General features: G+C 48.5%; 4 protein-coding genes and 1 non-coding gene across 5 annotated transcripts; 2 read left to right on the top strand and 3 right to left on the bottom strand.

Annotated features, from left to right (window-relative positions):
• Positions 1-122: 122 nt before the first annotated feature.
• Positions 123-5,058, bottom strand: BKA67DRAFT_533434 (putative ABC multidrug transporter; the record flags this gene model as incomplete). Its single annotated transcript, XM_046099700.1, has 8 exons — positions 123-879; positions 940-1,336; positions 1,422-1,471; positions 1,534-1,697; positions 1,786-2,096; positions 2,242-3,974; positions 4,030-4,811; positions 4,864-5,058. 8 exons carry the CDS (start codon positions 5,056-5,058, stop codon positions 123-125), a joined length of 4,389 nt encoding a protein of 1,462 aa, XP_045962510.1.
• Positions 5,059-5,950: 892 nt separating this feature from the next.
• Positions 5,951-6,035, top strand: BKA67DRAFT_t53. Its single transcript has one exon. It is a non-coding gene; the product is annotated as a tRNA-Gly (tRNA).
• A 795-nt stretch (positions 6,036-6,830) lies between these two features.
• Positions 6,831-10,295, bottom strand: BKA67DRAFT_557584 (uncharacterized protein). Its single transcript, XM_046102271.1, has 7 exons — positions 8,700-10,295; positions 8,151-8,643; positions 7,869-8,101; positions 7,815-7,821; positions 7,559-7,762; positions 7,233-7,508; positions 6,831-7,164 (listed from the first exon to the last, which is right to left on the bottom strand). Exons 1-7 carry the CDS (start codon positions 10,218-10,220, stop codon positions 6,950-6,952), a joined length of 2,949 nt encoding a protein of 982 aa, XP_045962509.1. The 5' UTR covers positions 10,221-10,295; the 3' UTR covers positions 6,831-6,949.
• Positions 10,296-10,582: 287 nt separating this feature from the next.
• BKA67DRAFT_656477 (uncharacterized protein) lies at positions 10,583-12,654 on the top strand (the record flags this gene model as incomplete). Its single annotated transcript, XM_046106947.1, has 4 exons — positions 10,583-10,770; positions 10,822-11,140; positions 11,185-11,740; positions 11,792-12,654. The coding sequence occupies 4 exons, from the start codon at positions 10,583-10,585 to the stop codon at positions 12,652-12,654; spliced, it is 1,926 nt and encodes a 641-aa protein (XP_045962508.1).
• A 1,048-nt stretch (positions 12,655-13,702) lies between these two features.
• On the bottom strand, positions 13,703-14,518 carry BKA67DRAFT_656476 (uncharacterized protein; the record flags this gene model as incomplete). Its single annotated transcript, XM_046106946.1, has 1 exon — positions 13,703-14,518. One exon carries the CDS (start codon positions 14,516-14,518, stop codon positions 13,703-13,705), a length of 816 nt encoding a protein of 271 aa, XP_045962507.1.
• Positions 14,519-16,870: the final 2,352 nt, after the last annotated feature.

Genomic DNA, 16,870 nt, shown 5'->3' with positions numbered 1-16,870 from the left:
TATCATATAATTAGACAAAAGTGGAAAAGAAAACATCAAAAAGGAATAGAGGTGGTTATAATCAAAGGGCTCTCGCTGGCCACCGTTATCATGCCTAATACCCGGGGAGGCCTGTATCTCTACTAAGCCCCGGAAGCCCTCACAAGGTCCCCAAATCTTGTCCCTTCGTCTCCAGCCAGCTCCATCGGATTTCCGACTTCCACTATTTTTCCCTGATCCATGACAACGACTCTGTCAAAGTCCATGATCATATCTAAGCGATGGCTGACTGCGATGACCGTGTAATTCTTGAACTCGACTCTGATGATCTCCTGCATGACGCGTTCCGTCTCGTGATCCACACTTGAGCTGACCTCATCGAGCAGTAGTATACCGCCCTCGGAGCCACCCCCTCCTATCCCCAGGTTCCGCGCTCGGAAGCGCCGTCTTAGCAACGCGCGACCAAGCGACATGAGCTGCCGTTGTCCCGCGCTCAAAGTTCCTGCGCTCATGCCGGCGTCCAGGCCGCCCCGTTCCTGAACGAATTTCCACAGGCCGACGTCAGCAAGAACGGCCTGGCAATCACCGGGTGTCGAGACCTCGAACGGATCCAGGTTAGCCTGGAAGGTGGATCCGTCCGGCAAGAAAACGGCCTCTTGAGGCACTGCAATGATACGTAGACGCAAGGCAGATCTGTCTATGCGATGGAGCGGCGTATTGTCGATCACCGTGTTGCTCGCAGCTTCTGGCACGGGATTGAGGAGCTTGAGTAGAAGGGCGATGAAGCTGGATTTGCCGCTACCTGTGCGGCCACATATGGCGATCTTCTCACCTGATTTGATGGTGAGGTCAATGTCGCGTAGGGCTAGATGTGGCGTGCCTTCGGTTTGATCATCCGCACTATTCATGGCGTTAGCTTAATGTCACGGTATGTAAACCTCGTGGGGAATTCTCCCTTACTCATAACTTGCGGAAACGCCTTTCAACTCCACTATACCACGATCCGGCCACTGCTCAGACGGGACAAGATCTTCCTCGTCTTTATCCTCTGGCTTAACAGTATCGTTGAATGTCTTGAGCCTGGCTATTGCTCCAATGGAGGTTTCCAACTTGGTATAGGACATAACAATTCCTGAGAGGTTCTCACCGAAACTCATAAGAGTGACCATAGATGCACCAGTGAAACCAGAATTAGAATGAAGTTGTACAGCAAGGGTTGTCAGGATTGTAGCCATAACCATGACAACAAGGGCAAGGACGAGGTTCAGCCACTCCTGGATCATCAAAAGCAGATAAGCGGGTCGCTGACTTGAATGAAGCAGACGACCGTTTTTTTGAATATCGTCAGAAAGGAAACCTGGGAAGGTCCATTGTCAGCAAAGCCGCTTGGTAACACAACAAATATCTCATAGGACATATGTTTGGCATTGCGTGTAACTTACCAAAAGCCCGCAAAGTTACGATGCCTTTGACAGTATCAAGAAAGTGTGTGCTATATCAATGCGGATCAGTATGAACACCGCCCTAAATGTGCAGTAGGCATTCTGGACTTACTATAGGGGACTCTTGGCCTCTAGGTCGAGATACCTCAACTGTCTGGATGTTCGAAGGTAGAATTTTGCCATAAAGTACAGCAGAATGCCGAGGAATGGGTAGCTGATTGCGATATACGGAGATGAAGTAAGCATGATAGCCATTTGTCCAATGCCTTGGAAAACCTATGGTTCAATTGTTAGGTGCAACACAAGATTCGTGGATACATAAAGAGACCAAGAAACATGGGATGGGCGACTTCAAGCAACTTACACTGTATATAGTGTCCAACAGGGCATTTGGAAGTTCTGTGTCTATAAGGTTCAGGTCTTGCGAAAAGAGGTTGGTCACGACGCCGGTGTCTGTTGCCGTGAAGAACCGCAGTGGTGCCCGAATAAGTGTTCGCAAAGCGTCTCGATGGAGGTTGGCACCTGCTCTCTTCACAGAGACCACAAAGAGAGCATAGCCAAGGAGTAATAGCGATATCATGGCACTTATCTGAAGCAAAGCATATATGCCGGCGTAGTAAGCAAAAGATTGACTCGGTTGATTTGAGTATACGTCATCTGTCCAGTATTTGAGCCCTATAAACAATCATATTAGCCAGTCAAACTAGAAAGGAGGATGGGACATTAAGAATGAACACGGAGTTGTCCCAAAAGAGTCAACTAGTGACATTCGCATAATTGTGTTCGCCTTCAATTCCATACGAAGAAAAGATGACCTTACATATTGTGGGAAAGTTTGTGAAGAATCCCCAAAGGGCACCAAAAACGAGACTTAAAGCTGCCAAGAGCAGTCCCATACTCTTCGCATAATGCTTATATACTGTCTTATCGCCGACTTGCCGCGAAACGTTCGTGCTTGGTGCCAGGGGTGTGTCAGTAGTCGTCTTCTGGAGCACCGGTAGCATTCGTTCTCGAACAATTTTGTCTGAGCACGTCGTTTCGGATGATATATCACTTTCAGAAGAGTCTTTTAACCCAAGACGCTGAATATATCCTTGGTTGCTCATCAGTTCGTCGAAGGTACCTTGCTCGGCGACTTGGCCGTTGTCGAGTGCGATTATGTGATCCGCTGCTGGTAGATGCCTTACGCTATGCGTGCACAACAGAACTGTAGAACGCCTCCGCCTGAGTAGTCCATTGGGCCCAAAGACTTGCCGAAAGACTTGTTCCTCGGTATCAGCATCTAAACCGCTGAAGACATCATCTAATATCAATAGATCGGTCTGTAGATACAGAGCTCGGGCGAGAGCAACACGCTGCTTTTGACCCCCTGACAACGTAATGCCATCAGAACCGATATTCGTCCTGTCGCCTTGTGGAAGCGTGTCGAAGTCGAAGCCAAGAGCTGTGGCGTGTATAACCTCGTCATATCTCTCGTTGTCGAGCTGAGAAAATCCTATGATGTTGTCTCTGATCGATCCGTTCGACAAAAATGCTGTCTGTTCACACAATCCTACATGAGGAAATCTAGTGCTCAGAACCACACTGCCTTCCCTATATGGAATCTCACCAACCAATGCTTTACAGAGCGTGCTCTTCCCTGAGCCAATTGGCCCGACAACCATCGTGAGAGAGGACCGAGACACTCGAGCATTCACATTACATAGGGCAAACTTATCCGCTTCCCAGCCAAACTTTGCGTTCCTGATCACGATAGGGTGTACTGATTCTTGTTTCGACTCAAACGGAGCAGCCTTGACCCCTAACGGCTTCTCCGAATTTCTTTTAATATCAGAGAGGACTTCGCGAAAGTCTTGGCGAGTGCCACACTCTAAGTAAGCTTGGATTCGGCCCAGGCAGGTCAGTCCAGAGGATAGTTGAGGAATAGACTGAAAAACATCTTGTAGTGGCTGTGTTAGTAGTAAAAGATAGGAAAGACTTGTGTAGATCTTCGTAGTGGTGAGTGTGCTTTGTGCAAATGCGAAGGTCAGTGGAGGGCTGATCAAGTATGGAGTGAAGCCGAAGATTGCAGCAATAATCGTTATTTTGCGGAACCGAGCTCCCGCTGCCAGTTCTTTGATACGAAGTTTCTGTACAAACTCGCCAATGGCATCAGAAAGGCCAGAGATCTTCAGATTCTTCATATTGGCGATAACCGTAGCTGTCAAGCCAACTCGTTTTTGGACCCCTGCCATCCATGCTCGCTGCGATTGGCCAACGAACTTCATGAGGATTGTCAATCCAACAACGCAGACCATGACAAGTCCGATGGGGGCAACGAAGACAGGCCCAAGTTGGTTATACAAAAGCCATCCGGCGAGTGCAGCTTGGATGATGCTCGCCCAAATATTGTGTAAAGCCCTGAAGCCCATGTTGATCCGTTCTATGTCTGTGCTCATAAGCGTCAACGCAGCGCTATCATCGCCCGTTCCGATGCGAGCTTGTGTAGCTTTGATGTAGATCTCAGTGACTAATATCGACCTCGCCATGGCACGCATTCGATGATGAAAATACCTGTATTAAGATCAGTGGCCGATCGTGCAAGAATTACTACTATGGGATGATATACCAGTAAAGGGCCGTAGAAACTGCAATCCCCAAGTAGATCAGCAGGCTAGCACCGATAAAGCCATAACCCACGTTGGCGTCGACTTCAGATTTGGCTAAATGGTCCAACAGCTTTTCGATAAAAAATGGCTGGCAAAAGGTGAAAGCAAGAAGTGCCAGACGGGGAAGTATAGGAAGTAGCAGGGGGATCTTAAGTGTGCGCGCTAACACTTTTACCAGACCGTATTTATCGCCCTTAAGTTTGGAGTAATCCATATGACTTGAGAATTCCTCGTGAAGCGATTTGCCGTCCAGAGAGCTATCGAGAGGATAGAGGTCCTGGACCGACAGAACTTTTCGATATCCGTCCAAAAAGATTCGGTTGAGCCAAAAGAATACACCGAGAGAGAAGATCCCACTGGTCTCCTCTGGGCTGTGCGTTTTGTGATCCCAATTAACCCATCTAGACTTCCGTTGAGCCTCTAGCAGTAGTATTCCAACTTTCAGAGCTATAGCGGCACCAAAAACGCTACTATAGATGAGTTCGGGCTGGCCACCTGACGATAGAAAGAGTGTTCTTGCCTGGGCCGCATCCAGAATAAGGGTTAAGAACAAGTAACTATTGAGCAGAACGGATGGTCTTGGGCTTTTGCTGTGATCAATAAAGCTCAACGCGGTCATGAATAGAGCGGATACAAGCTTGAGAGCCGAGGAGGCCATGAACATGCCAGTAACGCGGATGGAGCCAACCGAAACCATGATCAGTAGCGTAAGCTCAAGCGCGGCATAAGTTACGATAGCACCCTGCGGAGATGTTAGCAAGTTAAGACTTTATAATTAAACGGCAAGATCATACCAGTTTGATGAGCTGGAAGATTGGAGCATTCACCACGGTGGGCTTCCGCGCTTGGGCGACTGTCCGCCATAACGATGTTACAATAAACAAAACGGACGGGATGATTGAAAAGAATAGCTGCTCAAATTGGATATTGAAGTCGAAACCCTCTTGATCCAGCTCTAGTAAGTTTCCTTCTCCACTGAAGAATGGCATCTTGTCCCAAACACAAGGAACTCGACTCTGCCGGTTGTAGTGCGGCGGCAAATGATGGTGACACTAAAATCAGCTGTGTCTTTGATATCTAGTCCACATTGAATAATGTTAAACGAGAACAGGAACGCTGCTTGACTATATGACTTGATGAGTCAAAATATTGAAGTGGATCGCTTGTCCTCATCAGCTGCCTAGACTAGTTTAAATGTCGAAATCGTATATGTGGTTGACGAAAAACCCCGGGGTTGTATGTCAGCACGGAACAACATCCCTACCAGTTGATAAGCTCCCTACGGAGTAGTTTCATCGCGAAATCCGGATTCCGTGCGGACAGTCACCAAGATGGCCGGTTTCAGCGATGTAAAAGATACGAGACAAGGCCAAGAGCACTGTTGACTTGAGTCTCAACAGTCCGCACCGCAAGACAGTTAATTTCGTCACTGCTGTCCATACGGAGTAGTGCTCTAAATCCAGCTCCGATAAGCTACGGAGTTCATGCCTTAGCGTGTGTGCCCCCGGGAGAAAGAGTGGGCTCTCATAACACCTAACCTTGCTAACCTTCTCGCCATGTCCTCCTCGAAGATGCACCGTGCCGACAAAATGGTCTAACCGAAAACCTTAACATTTCCGAGTGTATTCGAGTCTCGGGCGTTCAACATTTCTATTTTGTCACCAAATTCAAAATCGTGTCCTGCTGCCAGCTTGTTCGGCAGCTTGATGACTTCGATATTATGCCCCAGCCAGCTATTTCCGATCACACTTGACCGTGCCCCACAACCGAGATGGGTACGTGTGGGGGACTTTTTGCCCTGTGCTTCTAGCGTAATTCACATACTAGATATACCCTGGTAAGACGAGAAATTTCAACAGTTTATGAGAGACAAGCCTCAAAGCGCCGTTAGTGTAACGGTTATCATTCAGACCTTCCATCTACTGAGAGATAGTCTGAGACTCGGGTTCGACTCCCGAACGGCGCATTGCGTAAAACATCTCTTGCAGAGATCCGTTTCTTTTTATATCTTGCTTGTCCACACCCAGCGGGTACAGAGACCCTCACGTTTTGATTCATCGCAGAGAGGCATGCGTAAATACTTGCAGGGTCAAGTTCTCCCGCATCATTCCAGATAACGAAACTATTGGATCATTCTGCAATGAACAATCTCTTGGGGCTTCTGCCATTTGACAGAGGTAGTGTTTCCATGATTTGGACCAACAGTCCAGACGACATGCAGCAGAACTTCTATACTCGAGAAATCAAATGGCGTCACTCCAGAGGACACATTGAAGGTGGCAGACACTGTTATGAGGTCTTGTATAGTGTGCTCCCTGACAGCTCCTGCTTATCTCATGCATCAGAGTCGCAGTTCCGGCAAACAAGTTTACGATGACGCAAGCATTCGATCCTACCAGACGCGAAAATCTCATCTAGTGGCTACTCTCCTACCTGGTTCTTCTTATCGAATTTGGTGGGTTAAGCTACGTGCTGAGATATGATCCAAATACATCTCACACCAGTCTGCCGAGACACGCCAAAAGCAGTAATTTCTTTCGAGTTAGATGGCATGGCATCCTATACACTTCGTAATTTAGTCGAGTGCAAGAATTTGCCCATCGACCACAGCTAAATTTGATAAGCAGGGACTACTACAACAGTTGGCGCGGTTACATTCAGTTTTACCTTCACCGGCATAAGAGAATCATTCATGCTATTCTATGTTGTGCTAGTGGGGGCTGTTGTCAACGATTCTGGGTCACCCACTGGCGAAAAAAAATCATTCTTATACGTTGTATTGACAGTATGCAACAGATAAGCTACAAGCTTTGTGAATCGTTGCCTCATTCATTTATTGTTTGGGAAGTCCTTGGCCTCCAGATGTGCTATCCAATCCAATCATGGATCAGCGAACTGGTCATTGCGAGCCAAGTCATTCCGAGCTCTCTGCGCTTCGTCGAAACCCGAAACGGATTGCAGATATTTCTTGAATGCACCGGTCATCTCGCAAACTTTCTCAAAGTCCTCCCGTTCGAGGCAAGCCTTGTCGCCCTCCTCCTTGTCGGAGAGTTGGGTAAAGCGAAATTCAGCGAGGGCAACAGCAGTTTGGAAAGCTTGTTCAACCTCGTCAGTATCGTCGCCATGATGTCGTATGCAAGTAGGTACCGGAGAGTCAACTTACTGTTGCGGATCTCTCTCCCATTCCAGGGGATACTTGTCATCTCAGGATCTTTGAGCACATATTTCTTGGCTGCTCTGGAAATATCGACAAACTTGCCGCGTTCCCTTTTCAGCTTTTCGAAGAATTGAGTCCAAATCCTCTCTCTGTCTGTAGCAGAGAAGCTCTCATAGTGCAGGACAACATGAATTCGAGAAACGAAGGCGTCATCAAAGTGTCCCACTCGGTTAGTGGTGAGAAACAAAATCCCACGATAGTACTCCATGGTTCTCAGGAAGACTGCGATATAAAATTAGCAGAGCTAAAATGGACTTCGAACGTTAAATCACCTGATACTAGACTGTTTCTGTGTAGATCGGATGTCGCCCTGCGTTCGAGAAACACATCTGCCTCGTCTAAGAGTATCACTGCGCCCCATATTTCACCGAGGCGGAACAACTTATATAACTTCGATTCCAGCTGGGGCACATGTGTTCCAAGGTCGCCAATAGTGAGTGATAACAGAGGTCGGCCGGTGGATTCAGCAATACACTCTAACAACAGTCAGCAACGGTTTAGCAGAACAAGAAAAATACGACGGCATGCCTGCGGTCTTCTCAAAAGTTAGCAGATGTTGAGCAACTGAAGGTGCGTGCTCACGTAAGTTTTCCCAACCCCGGGACTTCCATGTAGCAGGAATATTTGTCCAGTACCTTTATGCTCAATAAAATCAGCAGCCCAAGGTCCAGATGCATCGTCATTGCTTTGGTCTCTGTCGCTGTATTGGTATACTAACGCCTTTATCATAAGCTTACGCTCATCCGGCATGACCAATGCATCAACTGCTTGTGGATTATGCCTGGGCTCTTGACAGCAATCTATATCTAGCTGCTCTAGTCGATGTAAGTAAGCGGACAAAGCATAGCCAGGAGGATCACAAACCCCAGATCCGAGATTTCAATGTGAATCCTATCACCTTCCTAGGGCAAAGCAAGTATCTATGGCGATTCTTCTGCCCTGTCACAGCATCGACGATTTCTAAGCTGTGGGTTTTCTTGGGATTTATATCCTCGTATTCACGCCACGGAAAACCAGCATTGTATGACTTAGTAACGTCATATTCGGAATCGGGATCCTGAGCGGGTAGATAACTGGGTATCTGAGCTGTTGTGGGCGGAACTGGAGGCATACTCGCACCAGGGCGCCGGGTCCTAAGGGTAGTGCCAGGTCCAGGTCCACGTCCAGGTCGGGCTGGTGCGCCTGGTGGGCGAAACGTGAAGAAATCGTCATCATTGTCATCAACGTTCCTATTTCCGTCCGGCCAGTCTCGCATCTCCCCAATCGCCGGTCTGTCAAAGATGAGGGCATGGTCGAAGTTTTGAGTTATGCCATAAGTGAAATACGAGCTAATATCAATAATAGCCCGCCCTTCATACTATAATTCGTAAATATCAGCTTGAAGTCAGGTATTAGTTACGGCAGCCAACATACCCAATGAGATTCTGAGCCGAGTGTTTCCCCTTTGTATTGGACCTGAGCGCCACGAAGGTAGCGGAAGAATTTCTCTCCTCTGTTCTCAAGTATTGTACGGGTTGCACCTCCATCTGTCCTATCAAGAAAATGTGCTGGGAAGACACTGAGAGATGTGATATCCCTTTCTCCATCAAATGGTGAAATGAAGCGGGAGCACTCGCGTCTACCCAGTCTACGGCCATCGAAGTCCAAATACCATAGCTGTAAGCTATAGGGACTGGACAGCTTGGCAACGGTATGGGACTCGAATGTCACCGACTTCACAACACAAGCTTGAAGACCCTCGTCCATCATCGTGTAGACTGTCACGCCTGGCTTGAAGATCAACCACAGCAACTTGAATGTAGCTGATGCAGGGACACTGGCGTGCCTCCTAGTTTCTTCCTCTACAACTTGATTGTAGTTACGTGTAACTGCCTCCCGGAAGACTTTGAGGTGATGTTGGGTCTCTTTATCGACCTCAGATACGGCGCCGGAGGCAAACCCTTCACCTTCTGATAATGCTTTGATATCGGCCATATGGTGGAATGCGACACAATATGGCTCTTTGAATGTCACCACATCTCTTGTCAAACGAAGTCCGGGATAGTACGTCACGATTCTCTTCAGTACATCAATGATGCGACGAGATCGTATTCTGATATTGTGAGAGAGTAGTTCACTGTCGTATCTGGGGTTTCTGAGGATGCCATCAGCCATGATAGTAGCCTCTCGATTACCATCATAACTTGGTAACCATCTAATATTTGTTCGCACGATCGAAACGATTTCGAGTATTGGGTCTGAAATTTTGACAACAGCTTTTTTCTCCTCCTGTAGGTCAAGAAGCTCATGGTATGGCCGATTTCCAAGCTCGTGTCCATTTTCATATAGAAATCTGATCTGATAAATGATATCAGGTGGTGCCACCACCTGTCCTGCGGCAGTCTTCTTAGCCTGGTCTGATGATTTGATTGTAGGAATGAAAATGTCAACACCGTATGGCCGGTCACTTGCTACATGCACATTCGATTCGGACTCAGAATCGCCTGAAGTTGATGATGCAGAAGTTGTGTCCGAACTCCTGCTAAGTGACGTTTCTGTAGAGCCAGAGTCTTTTGTACGCCCTCCCTGCTGAGAGTTTCCCACCTCACCAGGTGGTCGAAGATTCTGGCCGCATGAAGGGCATTCCATAATCTCCCAGTCATAAAGATTTGCATGACTACGTCCTTTTTTGGAACACCAAAGCGACGCGGCTTTAGCAGCTGGTCTATGTCGAGTAGAGGTTTCCTTGGCAATGACTGGCACCCTGCTAACTTCAATATCCAATGGTACAGAAGCATCCTCTGATATCTGGTTATCAGCATTCAATTGTGGATCTTGCGGCTTGGCTGATGCATGACTCTGTCTGGCAAAAATATTTTCTGCACTTAGAGTTGCGGCAGAGGTCTCTGATGGCACCTCTGAGACATTTGCATGATCCAAAACAATCGACATCATGTCGATATATGACTGATCAATGATACGAATCTACCATATACTAAAAAAAGCGAGGCTGCACAGAAGTTGGGCGGGGATGGCATGTTTTATTTACCTGTGTGATGTTGGACAGCCTACATTGGGTCGTCCTGTGCGACATCAACCCCGCTTCCTTTGACCATGCCGCGTTCTGTCAGCCCCCTACGGTAGCCTGTTTGTGTATGCAGACAGACCGTGGCTCATGACAGGCTCCTGGGTGCAGCAAAATCAGGCTCTAAACAGCAGGAGATTTGCATGGTCTTAGAGCGCGAGCGTCTGCTTGCCCTGCCAGCCTCGAGAACAGACGATTGAGATTACGCTCTGTAATGACGAAAATAGCTAAGATGTTAACAGAAACCGAGGCATTCCTGTTCGTAAGGAAAAACAGTCTTCAAGTTGCCAATGACATTCCAGAGAATCCAGTCGCCCAAGCTACTGCTCAATTCGAGACTCGACAACAAGCAGCAGAAGACGAGAAACTCCGTGAGCGCCTCGAGTGGCAGAGATGGCTGCATTCAGACGCATTTGATCAGTGAGCATCCTCTTTATCTTATTTTCACACAGCTAATGCTGTCATTCCTAGCACTGATGATCTTTCTGACTTTGACACGGAATGCAAGAACTTGATAGAAGTATGGAAAGATTTTCAATCCCGGTATCCAGATCTCGGAACAAGCACTTTGCTTGACAATGAAATCCCAAACATTAGTACAGTCAAGCAGGCGGTCAACGGGGTTGTGGGAGAGTGGGAGGCTAAGAAGGACAAAGGCATGGGCAAAGCCAAGGACTATTTGACCAGGTACTGTGACACGCTGCTTGCACACTCGCAATTGTTTGCAGTAATCCCAAAAGGTGATAAGTACATATCCCTTTTCACTGGCGTGATGGCCTCCATCGTCAAGGTAAGTGGCGTCAATCTTGAAGTACCTAGGCTCACACGATTTAGGCTGTTGGGAGACACAAAGAGATTGCCGACGGGTTCTGTAAAGCTCTGGCAGAAATTTCCGACAGTATGAGATTCAGCCGTCGCCAGAGTCTGCTGTATCCGAGCGAGAGAATGAAGATGCTGGTGATATTACTCTACATCAAATACATCCGGTTTCTATGTCACACCATGGATTGGTTCTCCTCAAAATCGAAAAGACTCAAGTCTTCGTTGGATCAAGACTATTTTCGAAGGAATGTACAGGAGAAAACTAAGGACATAAGAGATGTTGTGACCAAGATTCAGCAAGAAGCCACACTGGAGTTCCAAGGTGTAGTTGAGGCTACTCACAGTCGTGTCGTAGATTTGCCCACATTCACACAAGTAGGGGCGCTTGCAAGCAGGGTGGTGGATCACATCTCGAATATAATCATGGTATCGGACCAAAACAGAGCGCTTTCTGAACAGCAATTACACTCACAACTTGAAGTGATGAGCTTAAAGCTCGGCGAGGTAGCACAAAGCGCCGCGATAGCAGCTGTGGAAAGGGTGCTCCATGCGCAGGAATCGGCGGGTGGTAAGTGACCACAGAATACGACTGTGCGTCAGGCAAGGCTGATTTGTGCAGAAAATAAGTTTCGTGGGCTCTTGGAGAACGATCCAATTCTCGCGGAGAAGTCCTTACTGTCAATTGAGCCTGGAAACAACATGTCTCCTAGCGCCCCTTTGGCGTTCCGACGAGGTGAGCTGGAAATAGTATCACGGCACCTTCAAACATATTTTAATCAGGAACTCGACTTCATGAGGGATCTAGCTCATCCACCTAACGCTCGGAATATGCCGGTTCAAATTGTGTCTCGGTTACAACAATGGCTGACAGCGGCCGAGTCGGAGCTGTTATGGATGATGGGCAGAGCACATGCGCCTCAGAATTCCGACCAGTCCATCGCGGCAGCTCATGTTGTCGTCCTTGCAGAAGCGACAAGCATTCCATGCATCTTTTTCTCGTGCAGATTACCTGAAATCAAAGACTCGACTACTGGGAGCAAGTTTCAACAGGGTTTATTGATCTCGCTTATGTACTCTCTGATACGCCAACTTTGCCTGCTCGTTCCACCTGACTTCAGCGAAGACTTCAACTACGCCACATCGATTGGGCATTTAGACGGAACGATCGAGACAATATCTACGTCACTTGAGCTGATTCGACGCCTACTGCCGTTATGTCCAAAGTTGTTGATCTGCGTCATAGATGGTCTCCAGCTGCTCGATTTCCCCGACGTCAACACTCATGTAGAGAGTTTGTTAGACATGCTACAGCACCTTCCCAAGGACCATATAATCAAGTCGTTGATAACTACGAGTGGGTTCTTCACCAGCGGGTCGAAGCTGAATGCGAGTTCCCGCCTAGACTGTTCAAGGTTTCCTCAAAGGAGAACAGGTCAAGGGCTGCCGGGATCCAGTTCACTTCATGGGCTCAGGTTTTCTTGAGGGAAGCGCACGAGCTTGTCAGACCTGGCATATATTATGACCGACTGCACCCAGTCCTCCATCATCTACCAATCATATTGCCCCGCTCTCAAAGAACCTGCCACTCGTTCACAGTCATCATGATTGTTTGGGCAGCCGTCTGTCGATTCCAGTGGCAGGAGCAACAACACCACCGCCACGACCCGCTCGCCGCCAATACAAGCTACGACCAAAATTTTTCAAAGCTGCACAAAGAATGCTGATTGCCGGGAGAATCACTTCTATCGTCTGTCTGGTCCCTGGTTTTTCACGAATCCGAAAGCTATGGGCATTGGGGAGACCAATATCTCGAGTTCTGACCACCACGGAACCGATAGTCTGCTATTTAGTCTCCGAATTATCTTTGTCTATACCAATTCCTTCGAAACCCGGGGGCACGGAGACGGGACTGAGGCGGCGGGCGATGTGTTTCCAGCTCACCACATCCCGTGGCTTTGCCGGAGCCGTTTACAGGTCTTATGATTCCCGATGAGGTTTGTGGCCTGACTGGGGTTTTGGAACGCGGGTTGTGGTACTGTCAGTGCATTGTGGGCAACCAAATTTCGCTATGGTCACGGTCGTTTACTGGAGGGACTTCACTGACAGGATATAGGACAAATTCGACGATCACTGGTATTTAGGAGTCACTATGAATGAAAAGTCATTGCCATAATCTGGAACAGTTCGAGTCCTACACTCATGAAGATATAAATTCGGGCTCTACGGTTGCGGATCGTAGTCAAGTCCAATAAATGCAACATGCAATCTCGCCTTGTACACAATTTGGCACAATTGTTTAGTATGAAATGCACTCTTGTTAAATCCCTGGGAAGTAAGGAAACTGCTGTCCATCGTTGTAATACCTCCAGAACTACTCCCCATTAAATTTATTTCAGGTTGCCTCGACAGAAATCGCTGGATGGTCTCATAGATTGTCCCTGTTTTCCAATTGTTATACCCAGCTTACCTCGAGTCTTTCTTATCAAGGTGTGCCGAATGCCGAGGAGCTACTTTGCTCGATTCCCCTCCTTCACTCATCGTTCAACGTGTCTGACTCGCTGCCACTGGAGCTCGTGTCGCTATGGTAATCAACCTTCTTTTTGCCAAACAGTCTGCCCAGCCATCCCCACCCCAGCGAGCTGGAATTGCGCTTTCGGCTAGGTTTGGCACCGAAAAGCTGGGCGGTGAGACTACGGGATTGCAATACTTTAGGTTTCCCCTTTTGATGGTGACAGGAACAGCATGTCCCGACTGATGGATTAGGACGAAAGCACGGAGAAGGTGGGTGCATCGGCCCTCCAGGGAAACCTGGCCTCATGGGGTGCATTGGCCGATGGAGTGGGCCGTGTGACTGTAGTGTGTCCTCAATCCTGATACATAACTCTGAAGCAACTGCATAAAGCCTCGTCAAGTCTTTGATCGTTCCAGGCACGTTCCAGTTTTGAGTACCGGCGATATAGCATACGTGCTGGGCGATGGCATCGAAGCTAAAATCTTCGCTCTTGGGAGCAGTGATGAGATACTGAGGATCAAGCCTAACCATAAGCTTTTGCACGGCCTCGGGTGTGACATGAATCTCAACTTCGTTAGGATTGAATCGAAGCGATGGGTTCGGCAATGGATTTGGCAATGGGAGGTTTCTGCTGAGACGTCTGGTACGAAATTCGAGAGACTCCCAGGTCGGGTCCAACATTGGCGGAGGCGATGTGACGTTGTAGAGTCTCTCGAGGACGATGAGACGAAGGTCGACATTTTGGAGTGTGGCGTCTCCGTATGGTCTTGCGACGTCTACTCTCTTGTACCCCTCGAGATTGGCAATTATCTGAACGAAAAACATCTTGGCCATATTGCCGTATTATTATTTATTGATATCTCAATGTGTTGAGTCTAGCCTAAGTGTGACCAGGACCTTCTGAGGAAAGATAAGTGAAAAGAAACCAGAAAGGAACTGGGGATACCGGGGGCCCGACGACTGTATTATGTGCATTTTGCGAGCCTTATCATGCATGAGCCGCCGCATCGGCCTATTGAAGTCGTGATGATTGCTTTGGCAACACTGCATACAGCTAACTGAACCTTCACGGGTACGTGTGCCTATCCGGTACTCCATTAAATATGAAGCAGTAGGCCATTTATTGGTTGCCGCATGTCATGTTGCTTTGCTTATGTAGGTCGGCCATAACGTCACACAGAAAACGTCTTTCGCAAGCAGGCTGGACGCTTATACACCTTGAAGCTAGCGAGGCTCTACGTATTGGGTGGTACATGAGCACTATCGCAGAGTATATTGTGCAACGTTGTCATTGCCGGTCACGTTGGTTACAATTTGCATACATGGCAACCGTGATTATATAACCATTGCAGACGCATTTGATCGTACTGAGCGGGCGATAGGAAGAACGGCGTGTACCTCCAACATATAAAGGCTGTCAAAGATTAGCTGGGATAATACTTGATGCGTGCACTGCATCTGATACTTCCCGCCTATGGGTATTTGCATGTTGCGCACGTGACTCGCACACGCACCTTCTGCATTCGATCCAGGTGAGCCAACTGTCGATGATTTTGCCATGAGTCTCCTTTTCACGACTCACTGACTTTGGTCTCGACGGGAAGTGGCCGCAACAACCTGCTTTCTGCTTGTATAGGCCGGCATGACTAAGTGCCAGACATTACAAGCTAGACTGAGCGCATCTTCTTCCACGCTTGCTACGGGACGACATTGATAGGGTAGCCTCAGGGCGATGGTCATCAGCATCAAGGCAAAGAAGTTGGCGGATGAGACGTCTCTGGCTGGGCCTATGCCTAGTGTCATGTAAGAGGAGCCGTTGTTCGATGTGTTTCGTGTATCCATGACTAAGGGCAACAGGCTGCTAGTTGCAGCTGACGTGCAGCACCGGGAGATGTACAAGGCTGAAAGGGGCATTGCCTGCGGATGGAAAGCTGCTGGTCATTGTTCGTCTGGAATGAGAAAAGAGCGGAGCGGATTGCAGGCGCAAAGAGTCACCTGCTAGCCCGCCTGCCCGCCTGCCCGCATGGCGAACGCAGGCATTGCTTTGCCCGGATACTGCCGCCCATTCCCAATCCTCCCGCCAGCCATTCATGCATTGAAGTGGGTGGGCTCTGTGGGAGACAGCCAACCCGGTTGCGCATAGAGTCGGTGAAGATATCTATTGGTTCGTGGTGGATGGAAATTCCAAGGATTTCCGAGGTCAAAATGGTGGCGGGTTTGCAACAGCTATTGGTTGTTCATGCGTTGGCCGGCATCCTAGTCATAGAAGCGTGGTGAGCGGGGATTGGCTGGAGAAGGACTGTCAGCGCGAGTCTACTGTAAGGTGCAGCCCAGAGATTACAAACTCGCAACTTCGCTGGATGCTGGGTGAGCGCCGTCAAAAGGCGGAACCGCATAAGCCAAAAAAAGAAAAGGGTTTGCGTTTGGGATTTGATAGGACACGAGAGATGCGTAGCCAGCTCATTGACCTGTCCGTTGCCATTCGGCCGCTGGCACCCAGGTATAGTTCGAACGAGTCATCTGACATGCCGCAGAAGCTGATAGGGAGGATGGATGATGCTCCGTGGCTGCGTAGTAACAACAGACTGGCAAGCGAGCATGGAAGCGGAAATGGAAGCAGAAATGGATTGGGTTTTGGGGCCGCGGAGTCGCCTTGGTGCTATAGCGAACATGAATCTTATTTGCCATTGTTGCATGGTTTGCCCGCTATATTGTGGCTGTCAGAAGGCGACATGCAGGACAACACACAAACAACACAATTCGATTAGTCTAACTAGTCTAACTTATGGTTAGTAGCAAGCGTACCGAGATGGCGGGTAGTAACGGGTTCGGGCTCGCAACTGCTGATGCTGCTGGACAACACTCTGCGAGTGGCCATGACCTGGAAGGCGATATGGTACTTGGTGTGGGCTAGCAGGTCATGCGTTATTCACTCGAGAAGCAAAATACCCGTCCAATTCTCTCTCTCTCTCGAGCCATCTTGAAAGTGAATGGAGGATAAAGTGGTGGAGGGGTACGGTGAATAGACTGGTGAGAAGAAGTGGCGGAGGGCGAGCGATTGATTCCGCACATGTAGCAACGGTAGTGGCTGCTTTCGGGGCATGTGCCGCCCGTCCTCGACTTGGCCTATTTGAGAACAGACGGGGCTCGGGTGCGTGTCGCATCAGCACAGCACAAGCACAGCAC

This window comes from Truncatella angustata (genome assembly GCF_020726525.1).
Source record: "Truncatella angustata strain MPI-SDFR-AT-0073 chromosome Unknown BKA67scaffold_2, whole genome shotgun sequence".
NCBI lineage: Eukaryota > Fungi > Ascomycota > Sordariomycetes > Amphisphaeriales > Sporocadaceae > Truncatella > Truncatella angustata.
The sequence above is the reverse complement of the archived record's forward strand: the minus strand, read 5'-3'. Positions and strand labels throughout refer to the sequence as shown.

Bases quoted from the DNA above. Each gene is read 5' to 3' on its own strand.
- BKA67DRAFT_557584 (XM_046102271.1), bottom strand. From the start codon at position 10,220: ATGATGTCGATTGTTTTGGATCATGCAAATGTCTCAGAGGTGCCATCA. The intron at 8,102-8,150 runs GTTTGTGATCCT...TACATCGACTAG, and splicing joins ATTGAAATCTCGGATCTGGG to AGCAGCTAGATATAGATTGC. The intron at 7,509-7,558 runs GTGATTTAACGT...TTTATATCGCAG, and splicing joins CAGAAACAGTCTAGTATCAG to TCTTCCTGAGAACCATGGAG.